The sequence below is a fragment of the Bombina bombina genome, chromosome 4 (assembly GCF_027579735.1).
Source record: "Bombina bombina isolate aBomBom1 chromosome 4, aBomBom1.pri, whole genome shotgun sequence".
In the NCBI taxonomy this organism is placed as follows: Eukaryota; Metazoa; Chordata; class Amphibia; order Anura; family Bombinatoridae; genus Bombina; species Bombina bombina.
The window spans coordinates 165,301,859-165,324,807 of NC_069502.1; the positions used below are offsets into that span (position 1 = coordinate 165,301,859).

Genomic DNA, 22,949 nt, shown 5'->3' on the forward strand with positions numbered 1-22,949 from the left:
CCCAATCTCACTGCTTAATTCCGACTATAAGATATTAACAGCAATAATAGCAACAAGACTTCAGAAGTTATTACCAAGCTTAATACATAATGACCAAACAGGTTTTATGAAGGGCAGGTCCTCTTTTACCAACTTAAGGAAACTGCTCCTAACAGTGGATTATTATAATGCTCAAGCTAAAGACAACACATTTTTAGGCGATGATAAGGCAATGATCGCCATAGATGCCGAAAAAGCTTTCGACGCGATAGAATGGCAGCACCTTTTTAGTTCTCTAGCTCGTTTTGGCCTAATAGGTAATTTTCTCAAATTTATTTATAAATTATACGATAACCCATTCTTAGCACTGGTGGTAAATGGCTTACTCTCTGAAAGTTTTCAACTGAACAGAGGGACGAGGCAAGGATGTCCGCTATCTCCACTGCTGTTTAATTTATGTATAGAACCATTGGCATCAGTGCTGAGGAACAACATGCAAGGTATTAAAGTAGGCTCCAAAGAGCTTAGAATATCCCTCTATGCGGATGACTTACTGGTGTTTATCAGTAAAGCAGATGAAAATATTCCAAAACTTATGAAAATTCTTGATAGTTTCAGAACTTTCTCAGGTTATAAGGTAAACTTACAAAAATCTGAAATACTATGGGTTAAAAAATCAGGTAACTACAAAGGTGAACGCCTATTTAAGGAAGTGGAAAGCTTGAGGTACTTAGGGATTAATGTTAATAGATCTCCAGAAAAATGGTACGAGGGAAAACTTTGTAGGATTAATTAACAAAGCGGAAAATGACTTATCAAGATGGATTAATTTCCCGCTTACACTAGCAGGCAAAATAAACCTAGTTAAAATGACTATTCTCCCTAAATTCCTATATATAATGCAGAACATGCCTTTGTTCATAAAATCTTCTGATCTCAAAAGAATGAATAAAGCTTTTAGGCTTTTTTTGTGGGGGAAGATAAAGTCAAACTATCTCTAGATAAACTCGTTCTTGAGAGAGATTCGGTGGGATTTGGTTTTCCCTGTCTTCAAAAATATAACTGGGCTTGCCTGGTTAAAATTATCCCAGATTGGCTAGTGGATGTGGGACATTTTCAAATAAAGGAGTTAGAACAGGACCTTTTCTGGTCTTTCTCCCTAAAAGCTCTTATACATTTAAATACACCTAAACTACCTACCATGTTGAAAAGGATGTGTACTTTCAAAAACCCTATTATCGCATGGCATAAGATATGCAAGTTTATAAAAACTGATTATAGCTACTCTAAATATCTACCTATTATAGGTAATCCTGAATTTCTTTCATGTAATTAACAAGAGTCCATGAGCTAGTGACGTATGGGATATACATTCCTACCAGGAGGGGCAAAGTTTCCCAAACCTTAAAATGCCTATAAATACACCCCTCACCACACCCACAAATCAGTTTTACAAACTTTGCCTCCAAGGGAGGTGGTGAAGTAAGTTTGTGCTAGATTCTACGTTGATATGCGCTCCGCAGCAAGTTGGAGCCCGGTTTTCCTCTCAGCGTGCAGTGAATGTCAGAGGGATGTGAAGAGAGTATTGCCTATTGAATGCAGTGATCTCCTTCTACGGGGTCTATTTCATAAGGTTCTCTGTTATCGGTCGTAGAGATTCATCTCTTACCTCCCTTTTCAGATCGACGATATACTCTTATATTTACCATTACCTCTACTGATTCTCGTTTCAGTACTGGTTTGGCTTTCTACAAACATGTAGATGAGTGTCCTGGGGTAAGTAAGTCTTATTTTCTGTGACACTCTAAGCTATGGTTGGGCACTTTATTTATAAAGTTCTAAATATATGTATTCAAACATTTATTTGCCTTGACTCAGAATGTTCAACTTTCCTTATTTTCAGACAGTCAGTTTCATATTTGGGATTATGCATTGAATTATCATATTTTTCTTACCTCAAAAATTTGACTTTTTTCCCTGTGGGCTGTTAGGCTCGCGGGGGCTGAAAATGCTTCATTTTATTGCGTCATTCTTGGCGCGGACTTTTTTGGCGCAAAAATTATTTTCCGTTTCCGGCGTCATACGTGTCGCCGGAAGTTGCGTCATTTTTTGACGTTATTTTGCGCCAAAAATGTCGGCGTTCCGGATGTGGCGTCATTTTTGGCGCCAAAAGCATTTAGGCGCCAAATAATGTGGGCGTCTTATTTGGCGCTAAAAAATATGGGCGTCGCTTTTGTCTCCACATTATTTCAGTCTCATTTTTCATTTGCTTCTGGTTGCTAGAAGCTTGATATTTGGCATTCTTTCCCATTCCTGAAACTGTCTTATAAGGAATTTGATCTATTTTGCTTTATATGTTGTTTTTTCTCTTACATATTGCAAGATGTCTCACGTTGCATCTGAGCCAGAAGATACTACAGGAAAATCACTGCCTGCTGGATCTACCAAAGCTAAGTGTATCTGCTGTAAACTTTTGGTAGCTATTCCTCCAGCTGTTGTTTGTAATAATTGTCATGACAAACTTGTTAAAGCAGATAATATTTCCTTTAGTAATGTACCATTGCCTGTTGCAGTTCCCTCAACATCTAAGGTGCAGAATGTTCCTGATAACATAAGAGATTTTGTTTCTGAATCCATAAAGAAGGCTTTGTCTGTTATTTCTCCTTCTAGTAAACGTAAAAAGTCTTTTAAATCTTCTCTCTCTACAGATGAATTTTTAAATGAACACCATCATTCTGATTCTTTGGACTCTTCTGGTTCAGAGGATTCTATCTCAGAGATTGATGCTGATAAATCTTCATATTTATTTAAGATGGAATTTATTCGCTCTTTACTTAAAGAAGTACTAATTGCTTTAGAAATAGAGGATTCTAGTCCTCTTGATACTAATTCTATACGTTTGGATAAGGTTTTTAAAGCTCCTGCGGTTATTCCAGAAGTTTTTCCTGTTCCTAATGCTATTTCTGCAGTAATTTCCAAAGAATGGGATAAATTGGGTAATTCATTTACTCCTTCTAAACGTTTTAAGCAATTATATCCTGTTCCGCCTGACAGGTTAGAATTTTGGGACAAAATCCCTAAAGTTGATGGGGCTATTTCTACCCTTGCTAAACGTACTACCATTCCTACGTCAGATGGTACCTCGTTTAAGGATCCTTTAGATAAAAAAATTGAATCTTTTCTAAGAAAAGCTTATCTGTGTTCAGGTAATCTTCTTAGACCTGCTATATCATTGGCTGATGTTGCTGCAGCTTCAACTTTTTGGTTGGAAACTCTAGCGCAACAAGTAACAAATCGTGATTCTCATGATATTATTATTCTTCTCCAGCATGCTAATAATTTTATCTGTGATGCCATTTTTTATATTATTAGAGTTGATGTTAGGTTTATGTCTCTGGCTATCTTAGCCAGAAGAGCTTTATGGCTTAAGACTTGGAATGCTGATATGGCTTCTAAATCAACTCTACTTTCCATTTCTTTCCAGGGAAACAAATTATTTGGTTCTCAGTTGGATTCTATTATTTCAACTGTTACTGGTGGGAAAGGAACTTTTTTACCACAGGATAAAAAATCTAAAGGTAAAAACAGGGCTAACAATCGTTTTCGTTCCTTTCGTTTCAACAAAGAACAAAAGCCTGATCCTTCGTCCTCAGGAGCAGTTTCAGTTTGGAAACCATCTCCAGTCTGGAATAAATCCAAGCCTGCTAGAAAGGCAAAGCCTGCTTCTAAGTTCACATGAAGGTACGGCCCTCATTCCAGTTCAGCTGGTAGGGGGCAGGTTACGTTTTTTCAAAGAAATTTGGATCAATTCTGTTCACAATCTTTGGATTCAGAACATTGTTTCAGAAGGGTACAGAATTGGTTTCAAGATGAGACCTCCTGTAAAGAGATTTTTTCTTTCCCGTGTCCCAGTAAATCCAGTGAAAGCTCAAGCATTTCTGAATTGTGTTTCAGATCTAGAGTTGGCTGGAGTAATTATGCCAGTTCCAGTTCCGGAACAGGGGATGGGGTTTTATTCAAATCTCTTCATTGTACCAAAGAAGGAGAATTCCTTCAGACCAGTTCTGGATCTAAAATTATTGAATCGTTATGTAAGGATACCAACGTTCAAGATGGTAACTGTAAGGACTATATTGCCTTTTGTTCAGCAAGGGAATTATATGTCCACAATAGATTTACAGGATGCATATCTGCATATTCCGATTCATCCAGATCATTATCAGTTCCTGAGATTCTCTTTTCTAGACAAGCATTACCAATTTGTGGCTCTACCGTTTGGCCTTGCTACAGCTCCAAGAATTTTCACAAAGATTCTCGGTGCCCTTCTGTCTGTAATCAGAGAACAGGGTATTGTGGTATTTCCTTATTTGGACGATATCTTGGTACTTGCTCAGTCTTTACATTTAGCAGAGTCTCATACGAATCGACTTGTGTTGTTTCTTCAAGATCATGGTTGGAGGATCAATTTACCAAAAAGTTCTTTGATTCCTCAAACAAGGGTAACCTTTCTGGGTTTCCAGATAGATTCAGTGTCCATGACTCTGTCTTTAACAGACAAGAGACGTCTAAAATTGATTACAGCTTGTCGAAACCTTCAGTCTCAATCATTCCCTTCGGTAGCCTTATGCATGGAAATTCTAGGTCTTATGACTGCTGCATCGGACGCGATCCCCTTTGCTCGTTTTCACATGCGACCTCTTCAGCTCTGTATGCTGAACCAATGGTGCAGGGATTACACGAAGATATATCAATTAATATCTTTAAAACCGATTGTTCGACACTCTCTAACGTGGTGGACAGATCACCATCCTTTAATTCAGGGGGCTTCTTTTGTTCTTCCGACCTGGACTGTAATTTCAACAGATGCAAGTCTCACAGGTTGGGGAGCTGTGTGGGGATCTCTGACGGCACAAGGAGTTTGGGAATCTCAGGAGGTGAGATTACCGATCAATATTTTGGAACTCCGTGCAATTTTCAGAGCTCTTCAGTTTTGGCCTCTTCTGAAGAGAGAATCGTTCATTTGTTTTCAGACAGACAATGTCACAACTGTGGCATACATCAATCATCAAGGAGGGACTCACAGTCCTCTGGCTATGAAAGAAGTATCTCGAATTTTGGTTTGGGCGGAATCCAGCTCCTGTCTAATCTCTGCGGTTCATATCCCAGGTGTAGACAATTGGGAAGCGGATTATCTCAGTCGCCAAACGTTGCATCCGGGCGAATGGTCTCTTCACCCAGAGGTATTTCTTCAGATTGTTCAAATGTGGGGGCTCCCAGAGATAGATCTGATGGCCTCTCATCTAAACAAGAAACTTCCCAGGTATCTGTCCAGATCCCGGGATCCTCAGGCGGAGGCAGTGGATGCATTATCACTTCCTTGGAAGTATCATCCTGCCTATATCTTTCCGCCTCTAGTTCTTCTTCCAAGAGTAATCTCCAAGATTCTGAGGGAATGCTTGTTTGTTCTGCTAATAGCTCCGGCATGGCCTCACAGGTTTTGGTATGCGGATCTTGTCCGGATGGCATCTTGCCAACCATGGACTCTTCCGTTAAGACCAGACCTTCTGTCACAAGGTCCTTTTTTCCATCCGGATCTGAAATCCTTAAATTTAAAGGTATGGAGATTGAACGCTTGATTCTTGGTCAAAGAGGTTTCTCTGACTCCGTGATTAATACTATGTTACAGGCTCGTAAATCTGTATCTCGAGAGATATATTATAGAGTCTGGAAGACTTATATTTCTTGGTGTCTTTCTCATCATTTTTCTTGGCATTCTTTTAGAATACCGAGAATTTTACAGTTTCTTCAGGATGGTTTAGATAAGGGTTTGTCCGCAAGTTCTTTGAAAGGACAAATCTCCGCTCTTTCTGTTCTTTTTCACAGAAAGATTGCTATTCTTCCTGATATTCATTGTTTTGTACAAGCTTTGGTTCGTATAAAACCTGTCATTAAGTCAATTTCTCCTCCTTGGAGTTTGAATTTGGTTCTGGGAGCTCTTCAAGCTCCTCCGTTTGAACCTATGCATTCATTGGACATTAAATTACTTTCTTGGAAAGTTTTGTTCCTTTTGGCCATCTCTTCTGCTAGAAGAGTTTCTGAATTATCTGCTCTTTCTTGTGAGTCTCCTTTTCTGATTTTTCATCAGGATAAGGCGGTGTTGCGAACTTCTTTTGAATTTTTACCTAAAGTTGTGAATTCCAACAACATTAGTAGAGAAATTGTGGTTCCTTCATTATGTCCTAATCCTAAGAATTCTAAGGAGAAATCGTTGCATTCTTTGGATGTTGTTAGAGCTTTGAAATATTATGTTGAAGCTACGAAATCTTTCCGTAAGACTTCTAGTCTATTTGTTATCTTTTCCGGTTCTAGGAAAGGCCAGAAAGCTTCTGCCATTTCTTTGACATCTTGGTTAAAATCTTTAATTCATCTTGCCTATGTTGAGTCGGGTAAAATTCCGCCTCAGAGAATTACAGCTCATTCTACTAGGTCAGTATCTACTTCCTGGGCGTTTAGGAATGAAGCTTCGGTTGACCAGATCTGCAAAGCAGCAACTTGGTCCTCTTTGCATACTTTTACTAAATTCTACCATTTTGATGTATTTTCTTCTTCTGAAGCAGTTTTTGGTAGAAAAGTTCTTCAGGCAGCGGTTTCAGTTTGAATCTTCTGCTTATGTTTTTCGTTAAACTTTATTTTGGGTGTGGATTATTTTCAGCAGGAATTGGCTGTCTTTATTTTATCCCTCCCTCTCTAGTGACTCTTGTGTGGAAAGATCCACATCTTGGGTAGTCATTATCCCATACGTCACTAGCTCATGGACTCTTGTTAATTACATGAAAGAAAACATAATTTATGTAAGAACTTACCTGATAAATTCATTTCTTTCATATTAACAAGAGTCCATGAGGCCCACCCTTTTTTGTGGTGGTTATGATTTTTTTGTATAAAGCACAATTATTCCAATTCCTTATTTTATATGCTTCGCACTTTTTTTCTTATCACCCCACTTCTTGGCTATTCGTTAAACTGATTTGTGGGTGTGGTGAGGGGTGTATTTATAGGCATTTTAAGGTTTGGGAAACTTTGCCCCTCCTGGTAGGAATGTATATCCCATACGTCACTAGCTCATGGACTCTTGTTAATATGAAAGAAATGAATTTATCAGGTAAGTTCTTACATAAATTATGTTTTACAGAGGGGATAAATAATAAGATCTTCAAAAACTGGCAGGTTAGGGGCCAGGGCTATTTTGATCAATGTATTAACCGAGAGTCTGGAAATCTCCACTCATTTGAAAGTATTAAAACTAATTTTCAAGTTGATAACAAAGACTTCTTTGGATATTTACAAGTGAGACACTACTTGAATTCTAAGAAATCTAGTTTTGATAATATTAGTTGGGAGGGCTTGTATACAGGGATCGCCCTCTTCCGTGCTGGTGTGCATTCCATCTCCTACTGGTATAAGCTGCTAATACAAAAAGAAGGAGAGAAGCATCTTACTTGCTTGGCACAAAGATGGTCACCTGATATGCCAGGTATTGACACTGATGCAATAAGCAAAAGTTTTTTGAGGGCCTGGCAAGCTACTCCGTTACTAGCTTGGAGAGAGTCGCAACTAAAATTCATTAATCGTACATATGTAACGCCCCATGCACTAAATCTCTGGAATAAAAACCATTGTTATGCCTGCTGGAGATGTAATTTCCCGAAGGCTAACTTGATCCATTCTATTTGGAGCTGCCCAAAGGTTGCATCCTTTTGGGCTAAAATTTCATTTTGGCTCTCAAAAATATTCAGGCAACAGATTCACCTTAAACTAGACTACATCATTTTGCTGCTTGAAAAGACACCCTTGGTATCTAATCTGAATACAACATTTATAAATTTTACAGTTTTATGTGCCAGGAACACCATCTTTGCTTCCTGGAAATCGAAGAGTTCTCCAAGTTTTGTGCAATTTCTAAACAATTTGCATTTAAAATTAACTATTGAACAGTATGATACATCAATCGATTCAGAACAGGAGATTAAAAGATTCCTTAATAAATGGATTCATTTTTTACAAAGCTTACCTACAGGTATACAGAAACAATACATATTCCTGTTTAGAAACTCTGTTCCTGTTTTGGAAGCATGTCTTAGAGGTGAACTCCCTAATTGAGGCCCTGTTGGGTATTGGAGATGAGAGGCAAGGCCCGGAAGAGGAAAGTCCCCCCCCCCCCTTTTTTTTTTTTTTTTTGTATTTTGTTTGGTTCTGTTTTGTTTTGTCTTGTTTTGTCCTGTTATGTTCTTTTGTGTTTTATTTCGTTTTGTTTTGTTTAGTTGTTTTAAACTTTGTGTCTTGATGAATTAGCTATGGTTCTGCTCTGGTCGGTTGGGACTTTAGCCGACCAGTTACGAGAATAACTGTGTAATATAACAATATTTCTTTAGACCCGATCATACAAGAAGTAAAAAGTTTGAGAGACTGGATTACAGAGATTCTGTGCCTAATGTATTTTAGTTGAATTCTAGTCATATTTAATTGCGTCAAAGACAATGTATACTGTGTTTACAACCTCAGCCGCAGGAGCCGGGGATACAAGTTTCTTTTTTCTTATTGTCTTTTTTCTTTTCCTTTTTTGTTTATTTATACACCCTGTGTTGTGTTAATTATGATTGTAATTAATTATGTATAAAACAATAAAAATTATGTTAAAAAAAAAAAGACCTCCTGTGAGAAGATTTTTTCTCTCACGTATCTCAGCAAATCCAGTAAAAGCTCATGCTTTCCTGAAGTGAGTTTTAGACCTGGAGTCTTCAGGGGTAATCATGCCAGTTCCTTTTCAGGAACAAGGTTTGAGGTTTTATTCAAATCTATTCATTGTCCCAAAGAAGGAAAATGTATTCAGACCAGTCCTGGATCTGAAAATTTTGAATCGTTATGTAAGAGTACCAACTTTCAAGATGGTGACTATAAGGACTATTCTGCCTTTTGTTCAGCGAGGACATTATATGTCCACAATAAACTTGCAGGATGCATACCTTCATATTCCGATTCATCCAGAACATTATCAGTTTCTGAGATTCTCTTTTCTAGACAAGCATTACCAATTTGTTGCTCTTCCATTTGGCCTAGCAACAGCTCCAAGAATCTTTTCAAAGGTTCTAGGTGCCCTACTCTCTGTATTCAGAGAACAGGGTATTGCGGTGTTTACTTATTTGGACGATATCTTGGTACTAGCTCAGTCTTTACGTTCTGCAGAATCTCACACAAATCAACTAGTGTTGTTTCTTCGGAAACCAAAAAGTTTCTTGATTCCTCAGACAAGGGTCACCTTTTTTGGCTTCCAGATAGATTCAGTGTCCATGACTCTGTCCCTAACAGACAAGAGACGTTTAAAATTGGTTGCAGCCTATCGGCACCTTCAGTCTCAGTCATTCCCTTCATTGGCTATGCATGGAAGTTTTAGGTCTCATGACTGCAGCATCGGACGCGATCCCCTTTGCTCGTTTTCACATGAGACCTCTACAGCTTTGTATGCTGAACCAATGGTGCAGGGATTATACAAAGATATCACAATTAATATCCTTAAATCCCAATGTACGACACTCTCTGACGTGGTGGATAAATCACCATCGTTTAGTTCAAGGGGCTTCTTTTGTTCGGCCAACCTGGACTGTAATCACAACAGATGCGAATCTTTCAGGTTGGGGAGCTGTTTGGTGATCTCTGACAGCACAAGGGGTTTGGAAATCTCAAGAGGCGAGATTACCAATAAATATTTTAGAACTCTGTGCAATTCTCAGAGCTCTTCAGTTTTGGCCTCTGTTAAAGAGAGAACCATTCATTTGTTTTCAGACAGACAATATCACAACAGTGGCTTATGTCAATCATCAGGGTGGGACTCACAGTCCCCAAGCTATGAAAGAAGTATTTCGGATACTTGCTTGGGCGGAATCCAGCTCCTGTCTAATCTCTGCGGTGCATATCCCAGGTGTAGACAATTGGAAGGGGGATTATCTCAGCCGTCAGACTTTACATCCAGGGGAGTGGTCTCTCCATCCAGATGTGTTTTCTCAGATTGTTCAGATGTGGGGTCTTCCAGAGATAGATCTTATGGCCTCTCATCTAAACAAGAAACTTCCCAGATACCTGTCCAGGTCCAGGGATGTTCAGGCGGAAGCAGTGGATGCGCTGACACTTCCTTGGTGTTATCATCCTGCTTACATTTTCCCGCCTCTAGTTCTACTTTCAAGAGTGATCTCCAAAATCATCATGGAACAATGATTTGTGTTGCTGGTGGCTCCAGCATGGCCACACAGGTTTTGGTATGCGGATCTGGTTCGGATGTCCAGTTGCCAGCCTTGGCCACTTCCGTTAAGGCCAGACCTACTGTCTCAAGGTCCGTTTTTCCATCAGGATCTCAAATCATTAAATTTGAAGGTATGGAAATTGAATGCCTAGTGCTTAGTCATAGAGGTTTCTCTTACTCAGTGATTAATACTATGTCACAAGCTCGTAAATCTGTCTCTAGAAAGATTTATTATAGAGTTTGGAAGACTTACATTTCATGGTGTTCTTCTCATAAATTCTTTTGGCATTCTTTTAGAATTCCTAGAATTTTACAGTTTCTTCAGGATGGTTTGGATAAGTGTTTGTCTGCAAGTTCCTTGAAGGGACAAATCTCTGCTCTTTCTGTTTTATTTCACAGAAAGATTGCTAAACTTCCTGATATTGAATAGGCTTTAGTTCATATTAAGCCTGTCATTAAATCAATTTCTCCTCCTTGGAGTCTTAATTTGGTTCTGAAGGCTTTACATGCTCCTCCATTTGAGCCTATGCATTCTTTGGACATTAAACTACTTTCTTGGAAAGTGTTGTTCCTTTTGGCTATCTCTTCTGTTAGAAGAGTTTCTGAGCTATCTGCTCTTTCTTGTGAGTCTCCTTTTCTGATTTTTCATCAGGATAAGGCAGTTTTGCGGACTTCTTTTAAATTTTTACCTAAGGTTGTGAATTCTAACAACATTAATAGAGAAATTGCTGTTCCTTCCTTGTGTCCTAATCCTAAGAATTCTTTGGAAAGATCCTTACATTCTTTGGATGTGGTAAGAGCTTTGAAATATTATGTGGAAGCTACTAAAGACTAAAAAGTCTATTTGTTTTATTTTCTGGTCCTAGGAAAGGTCAGAAGGCTTCTGCTATTTCCTTGGCTTCTTGGTTGAAACTTTTGATTCATCAAGCTTATTTGCAGTCGGGTCAGGCCCCGCCTCAGAGAATTACAGCTCATTCTACTAGATCAGTCTCCACTTTGTGGGCCTTTAAGAATGAGGCTTCAGTTGATCAGATTTGCAAAGCGGCAACTTGGTCCTCTTTGCATACATTTACTAAATTCTACCGTTTTGATGTATTTGCTTCTTCAGAAGCAGTTTTTGGTAGAAAAGTTCTTCAGGCAGCTGTTTCAGTTTGATTCTTCTGCTTTTGATTTAAGTTTTTTTCCTTCATTTATGAGAATAAACTTATTTTTTTGGGTTGTGGATTATTTTTTTCAGCGGAAAATGGCTGTTTTTTTTCCCCTCCCTCTCTTGTGACTCTTGCGTGGAGTTCCACATCTTGGGTATTGCTATCCCATACGTCACTAGCTCATGGACTCTTGCCAATTACATGAAAGAAAACATAATTTATGTAAGAATTTACCTGATAAATTAATTTCTTTCATATTGGCAAGAGTCCATGAGGCCCACCCTTTTTATGGTGGTTATGATTTTTTGTATAAAGCACAATTATTTCCAAATTTCTTTTGTTGATGCTTTCTACTCCTTTCTTTATCACCCAACTGCTTGGCTATTCGTTAAACTGAATTGTGGGTGTGGTGAGGGGTGTATTTATAGGCATTTTGAGGTTTGGGAAACTTTGTCCCCTCCTGGTAGGATTGTATATCCCATACGTCACTAGCTCATGGACTCTTGCCAATATGAAAGAAATTAATTTATCAGGTAAGTTCTTACATAAATTATGTTTCTTCTGTTAAGTGTGATCAGTCCACGGGTCATCATTACTTCTGGGATATTACTCCTCCCCAACAGGAAGTGCAAGAGGATTCACCCAGCAGAGCTGCATATAGCTCCTCCCCTCTACGTCACTCCCAGTCATTCTCTTGCACCCAACGACTAGATAGGATGTGTGAGAGGACTATGGTGATTATACTTAGTTTTATATCTTCAATCAAAAGTTTGTTATTTTAAAATAGCACCGGAGTGTGTTATTATCTCTCTGGCAGAGTTTGAAGAAGAATCTACCAGAGTTTTTGTTATGATTTTAGCCGGAGTAGTTAAGATCATATTGCTGTTTCTCGGCCATCTGAGGAGAGGTAAACTTCAGATCAGGGGACAGCGGGCAGATGAATCTGCATAGAGGTATGTAGCAGTTTTTATTTTCTGACAATGGAATTGATGAGAAAATCCTGCCATACCGATATAATGTCATGTATGTATACTTTACACTTCAGTATTCTGGGGAATGGTACTTCACTAGAATTACACTGTAAGAAATACATAAAGCTGTTTAATAACTAGAGATTATGTTTAACGTTTTTGCTGGAATGTAAAATCGTTTTCATTTACTGAGGTACTGAGTGAATAAATGTTTGGGCACTATTTCCACTTGGCAGTTGCTTAATCTGTTTTCTGACAGTTTCTGTTCTCCCTCACTGCTGTGTGTGAGGGGGAGGGGCCGTTTTTTGGCGCTTTTTCTACACATCAAATATTTCAGTCAGCAACTCATTGTATTCCCTGCATGATCCGGTTCATCTCTACAGAGCTCAGGGGTCTTCAAAACTTATTTTGAGGGAGGTAATTTCTCTCAGCAGAGCTGTGAGAATTATAGTTTGACTGAGATAAAAAACGTTTATTCTGTAATTTGTTTCCTGCTTTCAGAATTTGTTATCTTTGCTAATGGGATTAAACCTTTGCTAAAGTTGTGTTATTTACAAGGATTGAGGCTATAACTGTTTCAATTTATTAATTTTCAACTGTCATAGATCTTCTGTGCTTCTTAAAGGCACAGTACGTTTTAATATTATTCTAATTGAATTGTATTTCCAAGTTACAAGTTTATTTGCTAGTGTGTTAAACATGTCTGATTCAGAGGATGATACCTGTGTCATTTGTTGCAATGCCAAAGTGGAGCCCAATAGAAATTTATGTACTAACTGTATTGATGCTACTTTAAATAAAAGTCAATCTGTACAAATTGAACAAATTTCACCAAACAACGAGGGGAGAGTTATGCCGACTAACTCGCCTCACGTGTCAGTACCTACATCTCCCGCTCAGAGGGAGGTGCGTGATATTGTAGCGCCGAGTACATCTGGGCGGCCATTACAAATCACATTACAGGATATGGCTACTGTTATGACTGAGGTTTTGGCTAAATTACCAGAGCTAAGAGGTAAGCGTGATCACTCTGGGGTGAGAACAGAGTGCGCTGATAATATTAGGGCCATGTCAGACACTGCGTCACAGGTGGCAGAACATGAGGACGGAGAGCTTCATTCTGTGGGTGACGGTTCTGATCCAAACAGACTGGATTCAGATATTTCAAATTTTAAATTTAAACTGGAAAACCTCCGTGTATTACTAGGGGAGGTGTTAGCGGCTCTGAATGATTGTAACACAGTTGCAATACCAGAGAAAATGTGTAGGTTGGATAAATATTTTGCGGTACCGACGAGTACTGAGGTTTTTCCTATACCTAAGAGACTTACTGAAATTGTTACTAAGGAGTGGGATAGACCCGGTGTGCCGTTCTCACCCCCTCCGATATTTAGAAAAATGTTTCCAATAGACGCCACCACAAGGGACTTATGGCAAACGGTCCCTAAGGTGGAGGGAGCAGTTTCTACCTTAGCTAAGCGTACCACTATCCCGGTGGAGGATAGCTGTGCTTTTTCAGATCCAATGGATAAAAAATTAGAGGGTTACCTTAAGAAAATGTTTGTTCAACAAGGTTTTATATTGCAACCCCTTGCATGCTTTGCGCCGATCACGGCTGCAGCGGCATTCTGGATTGAGTCTCTGGAAGAGAACATTGGTTCAGCTACTCTGGACGACATTACGGACAGGCTTAGAGTCCTTAAACTAGCTAATTCATTCATTTCGGAGGCCGTAGTACATCTTACTAAACTTACGGCGAAGAATTCAGGATTCGCCATTCAGGCACGCAGGGCGCTGTGGCTAAAATCCTGGTCAGCTGATGTTACTTCTAAGTCTAAATTGCTTAATATACCTAAGTCTAAATTGCTTAATATACCTTTCAATATACCTTTCAAAGGGCCCGGGTTGAAAGAGATTATCGCTGACATTACAGGAGGTAAAGGCCATGCCCTGCCTCAGGACAAAGCCAAAGCCAAGACTAGACAGTCTAATTTTCGTTCCTTTCGTAATTTCAAAGCAGGAGCAGCATCAACTTCCTCTGCACCAAAACAGGAAGGAGCTGTTGCTCGCTACAGACAAGGCTGGAAACCTAACCAGTCCTGGAACAAGGGCAAGCAGACTAGGAAACCTGCTGCTGCCCCTAAAACAGCATGAATTGAGGGCCCCCGATCCGGGATCGGATCTAGTGGGGGGCAGACTTTCTCTCTTCGCCCAGGCTTGGGCAAGAGATGTTCAGGATCCCTGGGCGCTAGAGATAATATCTCAGGGATACCTTCTGGACTTCAAATACTCTCCTCCAAGAGAGAGATTTCATCTGTCAAGATTGTCAACAATCCAGACAAAGAAAGAGGCGTTTCTACGCTGCGTACAAGAGCTCTTGTTAATGGGAGTAATCCATCCAGTTCCACGATCGGAACAGGGACAGGGGTTTTACTCAAATCTGTTTGTGGTTCCCAAAAAAGAGGGAACTTTCAGACCAATCCTGGACTTAAAGATCCTAAACAAATTCCTAAGAGTTCCATCGTTCAAGATGGAGACTATTCGGACAATTTTACCTATGATCCAAGAGGGTCAGTACATGACCACTGTAGATTTAAAAGATGCTTACCTTCACATACCGATTCACAAAGATCATTATCGGTACCTAAGGTTTGCCTTCCTAGACAGGCATTACCAGTTTGTTGGTCTTCCATTCGGATTGGCTACAGCTCCAAGAATCTTCACAAAGGTTCTGGGTGCTCTTCTGGCGGTACTAAGACCGCGGGGAATCTCGGTAGCTCCATACCTAGACGACATTCTGATACAAGCTTCAAGCTTTCAAACTGCCAAGTCTCATACAGAGTTAGTGCTGGCATTTCTAAGGTCACATGGATGGAAGGTGAACGAAAAGAAAAGTTCACTCGTTCCACTCACAAGAGTTCCCTTCCTGGGGACTCTTATAGATTCTGTAGAAATGAAGATTTACCTGACAGAGGACAGGCTAACAAGACTTCAAAGTGCTTGCCGCACCCTTCATTCCATTCAACACCCGTCAGTGGCTCAATGCATGGAGGTAATCGGCTTAATGGTAGCGGCAATGGACATAGTACCCTTTGCACGCTTACACCTCAGACCACTGCAACTGTGCATGCTAAGTCAGTGGAATGGGGATTACTCAGACTTATCCCCTTCTCTGAATCTGGATCAAGAGACCAGAAATTCTCTTCTATGGTGGCTTTCTCGGCCACATCTGTCCAGGGGGATGCCATTCAGCAGACCAGACTGGACAATTGTAACAACAGACGCCAGCCTTCTAGGTTGGGGTGCCGTCTGGAATTCTCTGAAGGCTCAGGGACAATGGAGTCAGGAGGAGAGTCTCCTGCCAATAAACATTCTGGAATTGAGAGCAGTTCTCAATGCCCTCCTGGCTTGGCCCCAGTTGACAACTCGGGGGTTCATCAGGTTTCAGTCGGACAACATCACGACTGTAGCTTACATCAACCATCAGGGAGGGACAAGAAGCTCCCTAGCTATGATGGAAGTATCAAAGATAATTCGCTGGGCAGAGTCTCACTCTTACCACCTGTCAGCAATCCACATCCCGGGAGTGGAGAACTGGGAGGCGGATTTCTTAAGTCGTCAGACTTTTCATCCGGGGGAGTGGGAACTTCATCCGGAGGTCTTTGCCCAAATACTTCGACGTTGGGGCAAACCAGAGATAGATCTCATGGCGTCTCGACAGAACGCCAAGCTTCCTCGTTACGGGTCCAGATCCAGGGATCCAGGAGCAGTCCTGATAGATGCTCTGACAGCACCTTGGGACTTCAGGATGGCTTACGTGTTTCCACCCTTCCCGTTACTTCCTCGATTGATTGCCAGAATCAAACAAGAGAGAGCATCAGTGATTCTAATAGCACCTGCGTGGCCACGCAGGACTTGGTATGCAGACCTGGTGGACTTGTCATCCTGTCCACCTTGGTCTCTACCTCTGAAACAGGACCTTCTGATACAGGGTCCCTTCAAACATCAAAATCTAACTTCTCTGAAGCTGACTGCTTGGAAATTGAACGCTTGATTTTATCAAGACGTGGGTTTTCTGAGTCAGTTATTGATACCTTAATACAGGCTAGGAAACCTGTTACCAGAAAGATTTACCATAAGATATGGCGTAAATACCTATATTGGTGTGAATCCAAAGGTTACTCTTGGAGTAAGGTTAGGATTCCTAGGATATTGTCTTTTCTTCAAGAAGGTTTAGAAAAGGGTTTATCTGCTAGTTCATTAAAGGGACAGATCTCAGCTCTGTCCATTCTGTTACACAAACGTCTGTCAGAAGTTCCTGACGTCCAGGCTTTTTGTCAGGCTTTGGCCAGGATTAAGCCTGTGTTTAAAACTGTTGCTCCACCATGGAGTTTAAACCTTGTTCTTAATGTTTTACAGGGCGTTCCGTTTGAACACCTTCATTCCATTGATATAAAGTTGTTATCTTGGAAAGTTCTATTATTAATGGCTATTTCCTCGGCTCGAAGAGTCTCTGAATTATCAGCCTTACATTGTGATTCTCCTTATTTGATTTTTCATTCGGATAAGGTAGTCCTGCGTACTAAACCTGGGTTCTTACCTAAGGTAGTTACTAACAGGAATATCAATCAAGAGATTGTTGTTCCTTCTTTATGCCCAAATCCTTCTTCAAAGAAGGAACGTCTACTGCACAACCTGGATGTAGTCCGTGCTCTAAAATTTTACTTACAGGCAACTAAGGAATTTCGACAAACGTCTTCTCTGTTTGTCATTTACTCTGGGCAGAGGAGAGGTCAAAAAGCTTCCGCTACCTCTCTTTCTTTTTGGCTTCGTAGCATAATTCGTTTAGCTTATGAGACTGCTGGACAGCAGCCTCCTGAAAGAATTACAGCTCATTCTACTAGAGCTGTGGCTTCCACTTGGGCCTTCAAGAATGAGGCCTCTGTTGAACAGATTTGCAAGGCTGCAACTTGGTCTTCGCTTCATACTTTTTCCAAATTTTACAAATTTGACACTTTTGCTTCATCGGAGGCTATTTTTGGGAGAAAGGTTCTTCAGGCAGTGGTTCCTTCTGTATAAAGAGCCTGCCTATCCCTCCCGTCATCCGTGTACTTTTGCTTTGGTATTGGTATCCCAGAAGTAATGATGACCCGTGGACTGATCACACTTAACAGAAGAAAACATAATTTATGCTTACCTGATAAATTCCTTTCTTCTGTAGTGTGATCAGTCCACGGCCCGCCCTGTTTTTAAGGCAGGTAAATATTTTTTAATTTATACTCCAGTCACCACTTCACCCTTGGCTTTTCCTTTCTCGTTGGTCCTTGGTCGAATGACTGGGAGTGACGTAGAGGGGAGGAGCTATATGCAGCTCTGCTGGGTGAATCCTCTTGCACTTCCTGTTGGGGAGGAGTAATATCCCAGAAGTAATGATGACCCGTGGACTGATCACACTACAGAAGAAAGGAATTTATCAGGTAAGCATAAATTATGTTTTTTCTACACATATACATGCTGTGGTGCTTCAGATATGACTGTACACATGCGTTTTTCTACACGTATACATGCTGTGGTGCTTTAGATATGTGTTTGTACAGAATATAACTTTTTCTCATTTTACTTTCTGTTGAATTTTTTACCCCGTTCAACCTCAGTTTACTTTCACACCGAGATATTAATCATTTTATATCACAGTTGGATTTCAGATGTATGTCTTAAAGGGACACTGAACCCAATTTTTTTCTTTCATGTTTCAGATAGAGCATGCAATTTTAAGAAACTTTCTAATTTACTCCTATTATCAACTTTTCTTCATTCTCTTGCTATCATTATTCGAAAAAGAAGGAATCTAACTTTTTTTTTTTTTTTTTTTTTTTTTGTTCAGTACTCTGGACAGCACTTTTTAATTGGTGGATGAATTTATCCACCAATCAGCAAGAACAACCCAGGTTGTTCACCAAAAATAAGCCGGCATCTAAACTTACATTCTTGCATTTCAACTAAAGATACCAAGAGAATGAAGAAAATTTGATAATAGGAGTAAATTAGAAAGTTGCTTAAAATTTCATGCTCTATCTGAATTACAAAAGAAAAAAAATCGGGTTCAATGTCCCTTTAAACCTTTAGTTGATAGATTGAGATACAATATGTAGCAATGGAAATACATTTTGCTACATATTCCAGCCCTATTTGGTTAAAAAGTTATGTGGGTGCATTTACATTTTAAATAGAAGAATGTAGCAATATACTTCCATTAGCAAAAAATGTTTCTAGTAAAAGTTTAGTATTTTTCAGCGGCAAAGACACATAGCCTCGTGCACCAGCAGTCAAACACCACACCTCAAAGAGTCAGCGGTGGCTTGCAGGTGTCTAGTATATTGTTTTTGGTGTATGTCCCATGTAAAATGTACAGTCCATTTTTCTCGGTGGTGGAGAGAATTTGTTTCTAAAAAATGGATGAAAGGAACAAAACTCTTGTAAAATGATTGCTTTTAGAAATCATCTGATACATTAATGTATTTTAAGTATTGATTCTATGCATTAAGTAATATATAAATATATATATTTTATTATTATTATTTTTTCTATAATTTTTTTATAGGAAGTGACATTATTTTTGGTTTCTGACAATTAACTGTTTGTTTAGAAAAGGATTTCTCACCTAGGTTTTGGAACTGAGACAGTTTTGATATACTTTACAGCGGAATTCAAGAATTCTTTTATATTAGAGGAATTCTAACAAATTTCCAAAACAACCGTGTCTGAGCTGGCAGAGACATTTCAGTTTGTCTTTGAATTTTTTTTACAGTTGGCTAAGGCCTTAATAGCTGTATTAGTCAGTGACGCCATACAGGCCCTAGCTAGAGTCATTTTAATACGTAGCCACAGGAATTGAATCCATCACACTGTAGCTTGCAAAGAGGTCAAATGAAGTCGCAGCTCAATTCTGCCTTTGAGGTAAAAGCAGGATTTTGTATCTGCATGTTTGGTATGTGCAGACCTCACGCATATTGAAATAAAGGCACAAAGCTTTTGCTATTTTTCTGCCAAAGTAAACACACTCCAGTCAGCAGCGTTTGGGCCTGGGCATTTTGAACATAAAGCCATACAGTCTTCCAGTACTGAAAACATTATACTACTGGAATGAAGCTTAATTTCCCAGGTATGTTGGGAACGTTGTGATCATTTTTTATATGTTTCTGACAGATCATCAGTTGTCATTATAATTAAAGCAGTGTGTTAATCCCTAGCAATTTGCAGATATACCTTAAAATCGATTTCCTTTCTAACTTTGCTATCTTTTCTACAGAAATAAACTGCTAATATGCTCAGACGTACAGTGTACTCCTTTGCGTTTGCTTTATAAGCTTGACACCTCCATCTAAATGACTACTTGCCTTATGCTTTTGTTGATAACCCAGCCCTGTTTTTGCTAACTTTATCTGTTACAATGACACCGTTAACATCAATAGAAGACAATTTTTCACCTTATTGATTTGTTTTAGGGTCAAATAAATTTGTCTTCTTTTCACGTATAATATCACAATCCAAAAAAAACAAATGGAAATTGATATTATTGGGATCCCCGTTTTTTTAATGCTCCACGAAGTCATTGCAAGTAAAGGTCAGCTCATATTAAAGTAATGGTAAATCTGAGCGTTTAACAAACGCTCCAATTTACCATCACTAAGAGTCAAGTGGAGGTTCAGTGATCATATATGTAAAAAAGGGTGCTAAACTCACCCTTTCTGTGCCCTTGCACATCACTAAACTTAGCGGCTTCGGCCGCCCACGGCACATCGGTCTCCTTGTTTTAGTTTTCAGATGCCTTTAAGGCAGTGCTTTCCAAACTGTGTGTCGGGACACACTAGTGTGTCGGCAGCAGTGTGTAGGTGTGTCCCTGCTTCAGCGCAATATTTTTTAAATTTAATTTTTTTTTTTGGGGGGGGGTTTCTGACTTTCCGCCTGCTATGCATATCACATGGTTGACACGATTGATACCTAGTGGGTCACAGATCATCTTAACCAATTAACACAGCTCAGTGGGAACTGAAACTATTCCCATTGGCGGCTTTGGCGGCACATTGGCTCCTCACTGCACGTGTAGTCTCCTTAATTGGCTTGTGACTGCATGTGTAGTCAGTGAGTGGGACAGCAGTGTGTTTGCAGCGCGGGCAGTAGTCAGTATGGCTCACGGAGCTCTAAGGGCGGCAGTTTAAACGCTGAGCTGAAGTCAGAGGTTTTTTTTGCAGCTAACTCCCAGTAGTGCATTGCTGTTCCTGCTCTTGATATATGGATAGGAAGTGGAAGCTTAAAAATGCTTGATGATGAAATGTGAGTGTCTTTATCTAATATTCCACCAAATATTCAGAAATTGTGTTCATCCCATCAACCTCATACATCCCATTAAAATAGTAAGTAGCTATTGGTGTTATTAAACTTTTTTTAAATTCTTGCACATACATACTGTTACTTGTAAATACATTATTATATAATTTATGTATGTGTCCGTATATTTTAAAACAAGTTAGTTTAACATCCTTTTTGCTAGTACAACTGAATTAATTACCGTGTCGCGAAATGATGTAGGTCTAAAAAGTGTGTCACCAACATGAAAAGTTTGGAAAGCTCTGCTTTAAGGAGTAGGTTATGAAGGTTGTACGTCTTTCTCTGCAGCATCTGATCATATTGTAATGATTTGTTCAGTTATTTTGTATTCCAAACATGTGTAAAGTTCAATATTGTGCTGTGGAAATTAATTTAATGATTTAATTCATATACATAAAACTTTTTAAGTCTTACATTTACATGTCCATGGTCTGCCCGAATTAGTATTATTATTATATAAAATAGTGTACAAACACTACTGCACATACTGTTCTTTAAAGTACAGAGCTACTTAAGGGACAGTCTACATGAAAATTGTTCTTGTTTAAAAAGATAATCGCTTTATTACCCATTCCCCAGTTTTGCACAACCAACACTGTTATATTAATACACTTTTTACCTCTGTGATTACCTTGTGCTGTCTGCCCCCCTTATCTCAGTGCTTTTTACAATATTGCATTTGAGCCAATCAGTGGCGGTTCTTGTATAACCATCTTTATTCTCCATGGGAGTAAGCACATTGTTATCTATATGTCACACAGGAACTAGCACTGTCTGGCTGTTTTGCAAAAATTTAAAAAGCTAAAAAAAACCACAGAAATAAGAGGTGGCCTGCAGAGGCTTAGAAACAGGAAAACTATAAAGTATATTAATATAACAATGTTGGTGTTATCTGTCTTTTTAAACAATAAAACAAAAAAATTAAGTAGACTGTCCCCTTTAACTAATCTTTTTTATTTATTTATTTTTTCTTTGAAGCTGCAGACTCGTTTTCTCATCCTGCAAAATAATTTATCTATAGGTTTGATTAATGATCTCTCCTTGGGCTGAGCCTTTAACAAAAACTAGTAAACGTGTTTGTCCTTTTCAGACGTAGAGAGGAAACTGCAAGATGAGAGGATAGCCAAGCAGAGGTTAGAGAACGGCTTACTGGAAGCCGAGAAACAGTGCTCCATGCTGGACTGTGATGTCAAGCAAGCCAAGCAAAAGATAAGCGAGTTGGAGGCTCTCAAAGACAAGCTCAACGAGGATGTGAGTATACATGAAAAGTAGGATTGAAAACCAAAGATAATTACAGGTTTCATATTTTTTCTTTTCCCAGAGTTTGCCAATAATATCTACTGATTAGGGCATAGTCCCATCAAACGCTTACACATGCACTTTACATTTATTTATACATTATCAGAATATAAAGATGTTCTCAGATAACGCACTATGTAACAGGATGTAAGTTCTTATGAGAAGGGCTTACAAATACTTGTACATGAACTACTTATTAAGTTTATTTATTATATTTGGGACAAATTGTCTATATTACTAATTAGAATTTAGAATATATATTAAGGGAATTAACCAACAATAACACAAAAAAATTGAAGGCTAATGAAACACAAGATCTTTCTTTCCTGAGTCAGGCGGAGCAGGCAATTAAAATAATAATAATAATAAAAAAGTTCCAACTTATATTATCAAAATTTGTTTTCTCTTTGATTCTCTGTTGAATAGCATACCTAGTTTAAAACAAAACTGCTGCCAGGTGTGTGCATTCTACAATACCTACCTCAGTATGCTCTTCAACAAAGGACAGCAAGAGGACAGAATTAATTTGATAGTAGGAGTACAGTTTAAACTTTTTTCTTTAAAAGTGCATGCTTTATCTGATTGATGAAAGAAAAATTTTAGGTTTCACGTCCATCTTAAATTCACTCTTTTTGTTGTTTAACCCCCCCCCCCATACACTTTAGAACTGCTTTGTTGTAGAGCTTATGCTCAGAAAATCCTGAGAGTGGTCTTTTTTGACATCATCACTAGCATTAATTGGCCGATTCTTTGAGATTCATGCAGGATAACATCCTATAATATAAAATGCCAAGTGTGTTTGTTCAAAGCTGTCATGCGCAGTAGAGACAGCACGAGGACAAACACACCTGGCCTTACCTGATCTGCTGT

The 22,949-nt window shown here is 39.1% G+C and overlaps 1 protein-coding gene across 3 annotated transcripts in view; it reads left to right on the forward strand.

Annotated features, from left to right (window-relative positions):
• Positions 1-22,949, forward strand: part of ROCK2 (Rho associated coiled-coil containing protein kinase 2) — a 653,542-nt gene that overhangs the window by 545,916 nt on the left and 84,677 nt on the right. For all 3 annotated transcript variants that reach the window (XM_053709676.1, XM_053709677.1, XM_053709678.1), the window contains exon 18: positions 21,871-22,031. In XM_053709676.1, the coding sequence (XP_053565651.1) occupies positions 21,871-22,031 (161 nt within the window). The remainder of the gene's footprint in view (positions 1-21,870; positions 22,032-22,949) is intronic.